This window comes from Ornithorhynchus anatinus, chromosome 4 (assembly GCF_004115215.2).
Source record: "Ornithorhynchus anatinus isolate Pmale09 chromosome 4, mOrnAna1.pri.v4, whole genome shotgun sequence".
In the NCBI taxonomy this organism is placed as follows: Eukaryota; Metazoa; Chordata; class Mammalia; order Monotremata; family Ornithorhynchidae; genus Ornithorhynchus; species Ornithorhynchus anatinus.
The window spans coordinates 7852218-7865258 of NC_041731.1; the positions used below are offsets into that span (position 1 = coordinate 7852218).

Consider the following 13041-nt stretch of genomic DNA (forward strand, 5'->3'; position numbering starts at 1 on the left):
TTGCCCAAGGTCACACAGCAGACGAGTGGCAGAGTCAGGATTAGAATCCATGTCCCAAGCCCCTGCTCTTTCCACTAGGCCACGATTCTACTTGGGAATGAGACTGTTCCAGTGAAAGGCATCAAACTCAGGCCGTAGGGCTACGGTGATGTGCTTCCACATCCCAGAAATCATCCAAAAGCAGCAGAATGGCGAGCCATTTTTCAGGACATCCGGAAGGACATATGAGGGAGGGATTGGAGTAAGACTTGGTGAGGAAAAAAGTAAACGTACTCTTTTTTAAGAAAACAGATGCTCCATGCAGTAAATCTGGGAATAAAAAACAAAAGAAACCAGTAAGCTCAAGAAATAACAGAGAAAGGGTTGCAAGGAGAAAGTGAGGAGTCCAAGAGTGGGAAGGGAAGGTCGGGCCAAATGAATGGGCCTGTCACAAGGCATTTTAAAAGATGTCCAGAGGAGAAAGCAAGAGCAGATGACGGTGGTGCCAAAGGCCAGAGAAGAGTAGATGAAGAGTGACGGGAGGGAAGTCCTGGGCGAAATATCTGGCTTAAATTTATTAAGGCCAATTTAAGGAGGAGAGGGACGTGCGGTAAGAGGCGATGGGACAGCACTTGCCCAAGGTGAATCTGACGAATGAGCAGAAGGAAAAATCAGGGGAGATTTTAGAAGTGAAGGGGTTAGCGTGACAGTAGGATGCTGAAAAAAGGAAGCACTCCAGGCTCGGGGAGACCGATAGCAGAATTTCATAAAGAATAGTTGGCTCTAGTAGCAGTAGTGGTTATTTACTCCTATTTACTGAATGCTTGATTGGATGCAGTTTCCTATACTAGTGCTTGAAAAAGTACAACAGAAACACCAGGCAGGTGTCAGGTCCATAAGGAGCTCACATTCTAACAGGAGACAGAGACGAAACATTGTGGTCTGGAGCAGAGAATATGGGTTCGGTTTTTTTCTTTAAATGGTGCTTACCGTGTGCCAGGTTGACCCATAGCTTCTGCATGGAATGACAGGAATGAGGCTAAATCCTTGGCAAATCAATCAATAGGCTTTTGTTAAGCGCTTACTATGTCCCAGGCACAGTACTAAGTGCCGGAGTAGAATCAAGTTAATCAGGTTAGACACCGTCCATTTCCCACGTGAGGCTCACAGCCTTAATCCCCATGTTACAGATGAGGTAACTGAGCCACAGCGAAGTGAAATGACTTGTCCAAACCCCCACAGCTCTCCCAAGTGGCCGAGTCAGGATTAGAACCCAGGTCCTTTGACTCCCAGGCCCATGCTGTTTTTCCACTAGGCCACGCTGTTTCTCTTGACTCAGACCGTAGGGATTCATCTTTTGTTACCTTTGCTTATTGCAAACTGGGGTATCCGAAGTTCCTTCCACTTTAAATGCAGTTTCTCCAGGTTGTATTTCTACTTTGGTCTTTTAATCTAATTCCAGTGAGGTCCTCTTAATACAATTTGAAGACCTCTTGAACGTCTTTGAGCGGTTTAAAAGAAAAGCCTTTTGACAGCCGGTCCATCTCCTCTCTCCCCAAGGAGAACTCATCCTGTCATGGTGGGCCACCTCCCCTCCTGGTGACAGTGCCCATGTGGCCCTGTTTTCCATCCTTTGGAATAAGGGGGCAATTTGGACTGGAAGAAAGAAAAAAGAAATGTGAACTGTGAATTCAGAGAGGGGAGAATTTCGATTTATGAAGCCATCAATGTCTTCTGAACCCCTAGTTCATCTTCACTGATGGAAATCTGCCTCCCTCTCCGTGGGCCGGGCAGGAAGGTAACCCCAGATGTTTTTCACTTGCGTCCAGTAACAGGTGTTAAATACCGTGGGTGCTTGGTGGAGTGAAATTTTCTAGACAAGAGTTTTCAGGTCAGTGGGGAACACCTCGGTCCTAATTGCATGAAGCAGTGGATAGTGCCGTCATGTCACCGGCCTCATAAGAAAGAAACTTCAACTACCCTTTGGACTGATTACTACCTGTCATTCCCCACTTCCGTTATTCAGTCCTGCCACTTTCCTTCACAGCATCACCATCCCACAGTCCTCGCCAACTCTAGACGGATTCCATCTTTTCCTTATCCATTAGAGCCTCCCTACCTAAAGTGAATCCTCAGTGTGACTTTACTGTCCATTTTGGTGACCTGTTCGACCTCCCCCGCCCTCTCCCGCCCCCTCCTTCCTAAGAATTAAGACTCTCTCACCCCGGTTACCCAGTCCTTCACTAACTGGCCCCCTGGGACTACCACCAGGTGCCTCAACTCTATTCTCTTGACGCCGGCGCTCCATTCCACAAACGAGGAAACTGAACCCCAGAGAAGTGAAGTGACTCACCTGAGGTCACACAGCGGGCGAGTGGCAGAGCCAGCATTTAGAACCCGAGTCCTCTGACGCTCGGGCATGGGCTCCTTCCCCGAGGCCACGCTGCTTCCCGTACTCTACCGGTCAGGCCCCTTTTACCACTGAACCTTATTCCTAACTGCACCGTAGGCCTCCTCCTTTATCCCCTCGCCAGTGGTTCAAATCCTTTCCCTTTAAACCAGGAGAAAAGACAGACGTATGGGGACGAATCACCATCTCCATGCAAAGAATGTTCATTCATTCATTCAGTCGTGTTTATTGAGCTCTTACTGTGTGCAAATAATAATAATGATAATAATGTTGGTATTTGTTAAGCGCTTACTATGTGCAGAGCACTGTTCTAAGCACTGGGGTAGATACAGGGTAATCAGGTTGTCCCACGTGAGGCTCACAGTTAATCGCCATTTTACAGATGAGGTAACTGAGGCACAGAGAAGTTAAGTGACTCGCCCACAGTCACACAGCTGGCAAGTGGCAGAGCCAGGAGTCGAACCCATGTCCCCTGACTCCGAAGCCCAGGCTCTTTCCACTGTGCCATGCTGCTTCCCCCGAGTACTAAATACTGTACTAAGCACTTGGGAGAGTACCATAAAACAATGAACAGACACATTCCCTGACCACCACGAGCTTGATTTCGTTGTTTATTCAGCGTATGAACTTGTTTCATTCGTTGACCTTATATGTATCCATCTGCATCACTGATGTGTTAGATTGTAAATTTCCGGGAATCCTACCTGTTTCATTCGCTTCTACTCCATTTCATCCTTGAAGATTTAATTTAGAGACTGCTGATTTCTAACCTCACCGTCTCATTACGGTTTTAGCCCATTTCATCTTATTCTTCCCTCAGTGCAGATGAAAAACTGATTGGCCTCCTCCTTAAAATAACCTTCGTTGATTTGAAGCGAGTTATTAGTTTGCTCCTAAGGCTGTTTTCCAAATGAAATCTCAATTCTTTTCGCCCTTCCTCATTTCCATGCTTCGAATTTCCTCTGCTCCCTTTAAGATTTCTGTACGGTCTTAGGGGACGCGAAAGGATCGCTGAAAATAGCAATGAAATCATTCATTCCCTGAATTTCCATACATCGGGCCTAATAATGCAGTCCGTAGTTAAGCGGAAATCCAGTAGGGGTGGTTTGGCCTGAGAACTACTGGCAGAATCAGGTCAGAGTTTTCGAGTGGCTATTTTGCTTAGGAGCCATCTTCCCCGTTTTTCAAATCAGATTTTCCTGCCCTGAGTAATTCCGACTACCACGCGTTATCATAGATAAATCTGTGAGACTTCCTATCGACACAGGAATAGTTCTCCCATTCTTGCAAAGGAACGTTCTGCCCTTAGTCTGAGATGGGTTCCGAGATTAAAAACAGTCGATGTTGTCTGGCAGATGTGACGTGCCTCGCTTGAGAGCGCAGTGGTCTCATCACTTCGGAGAATCAAGGTGTTTGGGCTACCGCCTCAGAAAAGCAGTTAGTCCAGTGACATTGCTGGTTGTTTTGTTTGTTTTAAGATACTCAGTAAGCACTTACTACGTGTCAAACGCTGTTCTGAGTGCTGGGGTTAGATACAGGTCACTTAGGTAGGACACAGTCCCTGTCCCACCTTGGGCTCAGAGTCTGAAGTAGGAGGGAGAGCAGGTATTGAATCCCCGTTTTCTCAGTGAGGAAACTGAGGCACGGAGAAGTTAAGTGACTAGTCGGAGAGGGCCTCTTGGCGGTTATGGAAGTTTAGTAAAGCTTTGAAGGTCGGGAGACTGATAACGTGTCACATATGAAGAGGGAGGGCGTTCCGGGCCAGAGGCAGGACGTGGGCGAGAGGTCGTGGCGAACTAGACCATGAGCTCCCTCTAGACTGTGAGCTCATTGTGGGCAGGAATGTGTCTGTTTGTTGTTGTAGTGTACTCTCCCAAGCGCTCAGTCCGGTGCTCTGCACACAGGAAGCGCTCAATAAATACGATCGAATGACTGATTGAAGGAGAGAGACGAGATCGAGGTACAGTGAGTAGGTTGGCATCAGAGGGACATTCTAACTAGACCGAAGGCACAAGGGCCAGATACGTGGGCGTAAAGTAGACATAAGACTACAAACCATGGAAATATCTACATCATTTGCAAGTTGTAAGTAAGCTGGTCCCTCTCAGGGTCGCTCCTGGAGAGTTTCCAGTCCTCTATCAGTCTGGGCTACGGGAGGGAGAGTCAGGCAGAGGCCTGTCCATTCCATTCCGAGCTTGGCCAGTGGCTAGCGAGTGGAAGGCCGTAGGCTACAGGTCAAAACTCACCCACGCTGGGCAGCGGCTGCCTGGGACAGAGTCGAGGGTGGAGACTCGAGTTTACTGAGCGGGAGGAGGCGGTGGTAACCCGCTTCTGGATTTTTTACGAAGAAAACTCTCTGGATCCACCACCAGAACGATTGCAGATGGAGAGCGGGATGTTCTGGAAGAGATGTGTCCTTGGTGTCACTATGGGTCAGAAATGACTCAGTGGCATAATAATAATAATGGTATTTGTTAAACGCCTACTATGTGCCAAGCACTGTTCTAACTGCTGGGGGAGATAGGAGGTAATCAGATGGTCCTACGTGGGGCTCACAGTCTTAATCCCCACTTTACAGATGAGGTAACTGAGGCGCAATGAAGTGACTTGCCCAAAGTCACACAGCTGACAAGTAGCGGGGGGCGGGATTAGAACCCAGGACCTCTGACTCCTAAGCCCGGGCTCTTTCCATGGAGCCACAAGACAGAATAAGCTAAGGAGATAGGAGTGATCAGAGCCAGGCCAAGATTCATCTGGGAAGGCTTCTTGGAAGAGGTAAATTTGTAGAAAAATGTTGGAAGTGAAAAGAGATGCGGATTGGCGAACCATTCACTCATTCAATCGTATTTATTGAGCGCTTACTATGCGCAGAGCACTGTACTGAGCGCTTGGAATATACAATTCGGCAACAGATAGAGACAATCCCTGCCCAATGACGGGTTCACAATCTAATCGAACCAAAAGAGAAAGTTATCGCATTCTTTTGTTAAAAAAAATTATATTATTTTTCCATTAAGCACTCGCTGTGCGCCAGGCCCTTTCCAAGCCCTGGGGTCGATAGAAGTTAATCAGGTTGAACAGACTCCAAGTGGACCTTGCTGCCCCTAAGCATCTTCCATCGCTACTTGGAGATGCACTACTTTGGGGGTCTTAAAAATATTTTCTTGGGTCCCCGAGGGTACCGAGGTTGGGTCCCCGGTAACCCGAGCCTCTCTTTCCTTCCAAATAAAACCTCCGTGGGTGAAGTGGCTCCTTCCCTCTTTAGTTTCTGATCCAGTCGTCTCTGGGCCCCCAGTTTCCTGTCTGCCCGCTGTGCTGCCTGAAAGGAAATTGTCCACAATTCCCAGGAAGCAGGAAGCCACTAAAGCAACCTTCCCTTACAGGTCTTTTTTTCCTCTCCCACCCCTCCTTACAATCTGACCTGCGCTGATTGTTTTCTGGAAATCACCAGCCTTTCCTGAAGCATTTAATGCAAAGACTGCATGCGGCCAGTGTGTATTTAGTTGGGCGACAGGTTATATATAAAATCCAAACACCCACCCCCAAACTTCTGTTAAGTGTTCGAAGATTCGTTCCTATGGGTGGATGTTTGAAGAAAATACTCTCCCCGGACCCCCCCGGTTTCAGGTAAGCATCTTCCTTTTCCGGACAGTCGGCGGGGTTTGTGGAATGCCCATTGTGTTCGCAGCGCTCTGCAGAGTCCCAGAAGACAGGATGGGTTGTTGTTTGGAAAACCAAACCCAGGGTGATACTGTTTAGCGTGAAGATAGTCACGAAGTTGATTTCCATTCAGGCTGAGCGGACAGATCCAAAATGTTTTCTTTTTTTCTTTTTAAATCATCTCGTCGGTGTCCTAACCAGGGGAGTTATTTGGGGCTCTTAGTGCTAGACAGTTTGAGAATCTGATTTTTTCAGCTTGTACCCGTAGTCATGAAAGGAGTAAGCAGCGCAGAAGCTAGGATATGAGTTTTAATGGTTTGTCAGCATGATAGCATATCCTCGTCAACGGCCTCTGGCTTCGTGGAATAAAATAAGTCTTTTTTTGGGGCTCCCTAATAGTTATGACTGATGATGCTTTTTCGATGGCGGATGGTATCCGACAAGCAGCATCCTTTATCTGTCGATGAGTTTCCTTCTTTACCTTAAGTTTATTTCTCTCCAGTCCCTGAAAACGTTAGCGAAGCAGCGTGGCCTAGTGAATAGAGCCCGGGAGTCACGAGGACCTGGGTTCTAATCATGTCTCCGCCACTTGTCTCCGGTGTGACCTTGGGCGAGTCACTTTACTTCTCTGTGCCTCAGTTACCGCGTCCGTGAAATGGGGAGCGAGACTGTGAGCCCCACGTGGGACGTGGGCTGTGTCTAACCCGCCCACCTTGAACCTGCCCCAGCGTATAGTGCAGCGCCCGGCCCACAGTAAACGCTTAACAAATGCCGTTTAAAAAACAAAAGCAAAAAGTGTCATGCCTTGCTACCGTCCAAGTGGGCTTCCTTGAATTTTCCCAGTCTTACTGTGGTTCTCTCAGCTTCCCCGCGCTCTTGAGGTTCTGTCAGCTGACAGTCCGGCCCTGAATGCAGAGAGTAATAATAACGTGTTCTGGCTATTGTTTCTCAGTCAGAGGACCTCGGTGCCTGTGCCCAGTTTGAGAGCAGCAGACAGAACCGGAACATGATGCCCAGCGCCAGCTGTGTTTTCCCCACTTTCACCCTGCGCAAGCCGTCCTCGGAGACCGACATCGAGAACTGGGCCTCGAAGCATTTTAACAAACACACCCAAGGGCTCTTCCGGAGGAAAGTGTCCATCGCCAACATGCTGGCCTGGAGCAGCGAGTCCATCAAGAAACCGATGATCATGACGAGCGACCGCAACGTGAAGAAGGAAGCCTGCGAGATCTTCAAGCTGATCCAGATGTACATGGGGGACCGCCGGGCCAAGTCCGACCAGCTCAACGTGGCCCTGGAGATCGCCACCAAGGGCTGGAGCATGCAGGGCCTCAGAGACGAGCTGTACATCCAGCTCTGCCGGCAGACGACGGAGAACTTTCGCTACGAGAGCCTGGCTCGAGGCTGGGAGCTCATGGCCATCTGCCTGGCCTTCTTCCCGCCGACCCCCAAGTTCCACTCCTACCTGGAAGGGTACATTTACCGGCACATGGATCCAGTCAACGACACCAAAGGTAAGGCAGAGTTAGCCGACCGGCCGGGGGAAGTGTCGGCTGGCCCTCTTCCCGCCCTCTCGCTGCCGTGGCGTGAGTTTTGCACCCCGAGGAGGGTTCCTTGTTTTGAAAACAAAGAGAAACTGGGACCCGAGGGAACTGGGCCTGCACCGTAGCATTGGCCTTCCATCGCTGGGCGTCCCTTTCCAGACCCGGGAAACTGCCAACGTGAAATGAGCTTTACCGGTCTCCGCTGAGGCTGCCAAACACGAGAGGAAGGGGCCCGTCTTTGGAGCCTCTCCTCTCGTCCCCCTACCGCCCCCGAGCCTCTAATACGCTCAGTGCCTCTCTTACTTGCTCCCTCATCCGTCCTCCCTCCCATCCCCGCAGCACATAGGTATATATCTGTAATTTATTTATCTATTTATAGTGATGTATTCATCCAGTCATATTTATTAAACGCTTCTCTGCACAGACCACTCTCCCAAGCACTTGGGAAGGTACAGTACAGCAATAAGGAGTGACAATCCCTGCCCACAGTGAGCTCAGAGTATGTCACAGTGTGTCTCCTCCTCTAGGCTGGGACCTCGTCGTAGGCAGGGAACGTGTCGGTGTGTTGTTACGTCGCACTCTCCCAAGCGCATAGTATAGCGCTCTGTACGCAGTAAGCGCTCAATAAATACAATTGGTTGAAAGAAAGAATTATTGAATGAAGACTGTAAGAGTGTGGAGTAGCAGGGAGGAACTTGTGAGCCAAACCAAGAGTTCCATTGACTCGGTGGTCGGGTGCTCATCGTCCTATTTACGGTACCCGCCTTCGCCGTCATTGTAGGCTTACCCTCTCCAGGCTGAGATGGTTCTCTTTCTCCAGCCAGTTTGGGGTAGGGCGACGGGCAGCCTCATGTCCTCGGGCCACTTGTCAGAGTGAAGACTCGCAACACCGTTCCCGTACTCCAGTACGTAGGAAAGATTTGCTTTCCCTCAACGCGGATCGACCCGGAACGCGGAAGTCGCCGTCCGTTTGCCGTTTCCAACTCAGACCCCTTTTTCGCAGCAGGAGCTCCGCAAACGCTGCCCCCCAAGTAGCCGGAGGACTTTGTGGCTGGCAGTTCTGGGATTTGTCTTCTAGACGAGCCACCTATTTTGAGGAAGGAACCGCATTCTGGACCGTGTGTTGCCATTCCAGATAGGACTCGGATGAGTCGCAGATTGAGGAAACAGTTCATTCCTCCGCAACCCAACAGATTGTTTTCAATTAGTCACCGGCTCGCAGTCCTGTAGATTCGATTTCATTACAACCCCGGGGTTAGTAGGTGGTTTCCAAGCCCAACGGGCAGCATGCTTAATAGGTGCTGGAATCATCTATGCGTGTGTGAAATGACACCGTCACCCTTTGGCTTGTCAGTAATGGCCTGTGGTCACCCCCAAATTAAAATTCAGCCGAGTGCATAACATCCAGACCCAAAATTAAGAAAGGCCCTGCAGATAAACCTACTGAATTGAAATTATGGAATTGAATTATTCAACCCAAGGATTAATCCAGGGTTTACAGCCTATCGATTAGAGCCATTTCGTCGATCATTTTCTCTGTCGTCAGGAGTCCCGGTCCGATTTAAGCTCACTGTGGGCAGGAGACGTGTCTACTGACTCTGTAATATTGTTCTCTCCCAAGTGCTTAGTACAGTGCTCTGAACTCAATAAATCGAGAAGCAACACGGTGGAGTGGATAGAGCTCGGGCCTGGGAGTCAGAAGGTGGTAGATTCTAATCCCGCCTCCCCTACTTGACTACTGTTTGGGCAAGTCTTTTCACTTCTCGGTGCCTCAGTTCCCTCATCTGTAAAGTGGGGAGTGAGACTGTGAGTCCCGTGTGGGACAGGGACCGTGTCCAACCCGATTTGCTTGTACCCACCCCAGCGCTCGGTATGGTGTATGGCACATGATGAGCGCTAATCGAAGACCCAAATTGTTGTTATCATTCCATCCTTCCTGACTGAGCACCGTGGACCATTTTTCTTTAATCTCTTTTTTTTGGTCAAGATGGTTTCCCGAACGACTCATCTGTTCTCAGCCTGAGAGCTTTCTCGCCATTTCTCGCTCTGAGATTAACAACTCTTCCCCTTCCTCTTAAAGCAGGGCCTAAGGATAGTCTTTTCCTAGAAGGGTCACTGACCCTTCTGACCTCTGCTTCCCAGAGCTCGCACCATTTCCTGGCTTCTTTGGCCTGATTCTTCTCTCGTAACTTCAGGCTGGGATTGATGATGGAAAAGGAAAGCCGCTATAGGAATTGTGTACCTGTTCCACGGTCACCTGGAACGTAAGCTGGAGGAGGCCGGCTTTTTGGTGTGGCAAGCAAAAAAGAGAAGGAGAATTCACTTAATTTTTGATGCAGGACATCATATCTAATAGTCTAGCAACAGGGTCGAACGATACCACAATGAGGCATGTGCTCGATTCCTCCAGAACGGGTGAGTCCGTTAGTCGTGTCCCAGTTGGAAACGATCGCGTGTCAGTGAGAGAAGTTGCCTTGCTTCAGATGGTTGTTGATGTTTGTTTTAATCTATTCAAACCCATAATCTAGACCTGTTTTAGAGGCGAGTCAGTCTAGAAGATTAGAATTTCCTGAGAGGTTGTAGCTAACAGTGAAAGCTACGTGCTTCCCGCAGCCCTTGACTTAAGAAACGTGGTCTATTGGAGAGAGCCTGGAAGTCAGAGGACCTGGGTTCTAATTCTGGCCCCTCCACTCGCCAACTGAGCCAGTTGGGGGAAGTCACTTCACTTCTCAGTGCCTCAATTTCCTCGTCCGTAAACCGGCGATTAAATACCGGCTCTCTCTCCTCAGACTGTGAGCCCCATGTGGGACAGGAACGGCGTCTATCTGATTATCTTGCGTCTAATCCAGTGTTCAGTGGTTGGCACATAGTAAGCATTTAACAGATACCATTATAAAGGGCTTGAAATCCTGGGGTTCGATCTCAGACCCCAGCAGTCCACTCATGCTACCTGAAGACTGAGCAACTAGTACAGTGCTCTGCACATGGTAAATGCTCAATAAATTCGATTGAATAAATGAGTGAATGAAGCCAGGTGAAACAAAGACCAAGTCAGTCCCAGCCAGAGACCAGGGACTTGCACACACATGTGAGTCTTTTATAGGATGATAATGGTATTTGTTAAGTGCTTACTATGTGTCAAGCACTGTTCTAAGCGCAGGGGTAGGTACAACCTAAGTAGGTTGGGCACAGTACCTGTCCCACATGGGGCTTAGAATCTTAATCCACATTTCATAGATGAGGGAACTTCGGCACAGAGAATAATAATAATGATGGCGTTTGTTAAGCACTCACTATGTGCCAAGCACTGTTCTAAATGCTGGGGGAGATAAAACCTTATCAGGTTGTCCCAGGTGGGGCTCCCGGTCTTCATCCCCATTTTACAGTTGAGGTAACTGAGGCCCAGAGAAGTGAAGTGACTTGCCCAAAGTCACCCAGTTGACAAGCGGCGGAGCCGGGAGTAGAACTCACGACCTCTGACTCCTAAGCCCGGGCTTTTGCCTCTGAGCCACGCTGCTTCTCCACCTGTGAAGTGAAGCGACTCGGCCGAGGTCACACAGCAGATGTGTAGCGGATCAGCGATTAGAGCCCAGGTCCATCTGACTCCCCGGCCCGGGCTCCGTCCACTGGGCCGTGCTGCTTCCCGACGTGTATGATGTCCCAACCACGGTACTTAAAGAGAATTATTGTTCCCTCCCCAAGCCCGCAATATTTTGAGCAGGCCTTCAGGCCCCCTCTCGCCCCAGCGAAGGCTGCAGGTGGAACCGTTCACACCCTCACCACCGCTCTAGGCAAGGCTCGCGTTACCCTTGCCTGGATCAACTCATCAATCGGTAGTATTTATTGAACACCTCTGTGTGCAGAGCACCGTACTCAGTGCTGGAGAGGGTACAAGAGAGTAGGTAGCCACGATCCCTGCCCTGAGGGAGTTTGCTAATTCTAAAAGAATTAGAGATTCTAAAAGAAATTAAGGGAAAAAGGATTTGGACCTAAGATTTGGGGATGGGCAATATATATTCTACAGGACCCATTTCACCCTTTCCCGGAGAAAGAAATTGAGAAGGGAACAGCTTTATTTTTAAAGGACGCTACTTCCCAAGTAATATTTAAACTCGGAAGCGTTAGTATGTTATTTTCCTATAAATGCCACTTGCAATATGGCAGTGCCTGAATTATCAGATTTACGTCTCCTTCCAGAATCGGCCCTGAGGTACAAATTGGTAATTGGTGATTCTAGTCTCTATTAGTGAGAGGCTTTTATTATAAATCATTAAGCAGTAAACCATACATTAACTTATTATTGAGCCTATCCTAGTTAGTGCTCTCTACCTGATGACAGTTTGGAAGAAAATGATTTTTTTAACGAGATGTGAAAATTCACTAAATTGCTTCCTTTTTCTTTTCTCCATAAAAACACCACACGAAGCCTCTTTGTCATATCGTGTCTCATTCTACTGGTAATAATAGCAAAGAAACAGGGAAAACAGGACAAGGCTGTCTTCCCCGCCTTGTCCCGTTTGCTGATTGCTTAGAGAAGTAGAGTGGCTTAGTGGAAAGAGCCCGGGCTGGGAGTCAGAAGGTCCTGGGTCCTCATCCCGGCTCTGCCACTTGTCCCCCATGTGACTTTGGGTAAGTCGCTTCATTTCTCTTTGCCTCAGTTCCCTCCTCTGTAAACTGGGGATGAAGACTGTGAGCCCCACGTGGGGCAACCTGATGACCTTCTATCTCCCCCAGCGCTTAGAACAGTGTTTGGCACATCGTAAGCACTTAACAAATGCCATCATCATCATTATTATTATTCCTCAGACTAGTCATTAAAATGAGCCAGAAGTTTAACTCGTGACCTCATTCTAGAGCAGTGATATAGATCTATACATCCATATCTGTTTCTCTGTACGAATAGATCTATATCCATAGGCTGATGGGGGAATATCTATCTATTCGTATAGATAGAGAGATAGATATCCCAGTGGGTTGGATGATTGGTGGGCTTCCTGTCCGGTGACAGCCAAGCTCTTGATGCTGTTCTTTCATCACCAGACTTGGATACGAACCCCCCGAGGAAGAGGAGTGAGAAACCAAAGTTTCTCTGTTTACTTATCTAAGGGAATTGCTCAAGTCGGACCTCCCATGTAACAGAGTCAGATCCTGGTTTCCTCAAGCGTCCAGTTTCTGACGGCCCGCCGGTCAACCGGCCAGGCGGTCCCTCCTGGCGATTAGGAGCTGAGACCTTAAAGTGACCCTGGGGTGATTTGCTGGCCCAGCACTAGGCTCTTCTTGACTTCAGCTGAACAGATGCAGAGGACACACCTCCTGGTTGTCCTCAGAGCAGGCCCTCGGTGCCACAGCGTCCTGGTCGTCTTGCCAGCTTATCTGCCTGGGTGTAGCGAATGACCTGTACGGCCAAAGCTCACGTCTTGCATCGAAATGCCCGAGGTGCCCTGCGGG

The 13041-nt window shown here is 48.9% G+C and overlaps 1 protein-coding gene across 4 annotated transcripts in view; it reads left to right on the plus strand.

Annotated features, from left to right (window-relative positions):
• Positions 1 to 13041, plus strand: part of ARHGAP39 (Rho GTPase activating protein 39) — a 278167-nt gene that overhangs the window by 199172 nt on the left and 65954 nt on the right. For all 4 annotated transcript variants that reach the window (XM_029062655.2, XM_039911686.1, XM_029062658.2 and 1 more), the window contains one exon: positions 7002 to 7563. In XM_029062655.2, coding sequence (XP_028918488.1) covers positions 7002 to 7563 — 562 coding nt within the window. The remainder of the gene's footprint in view (positions 1 to 7001; positions 7564 to 13041) is intronic.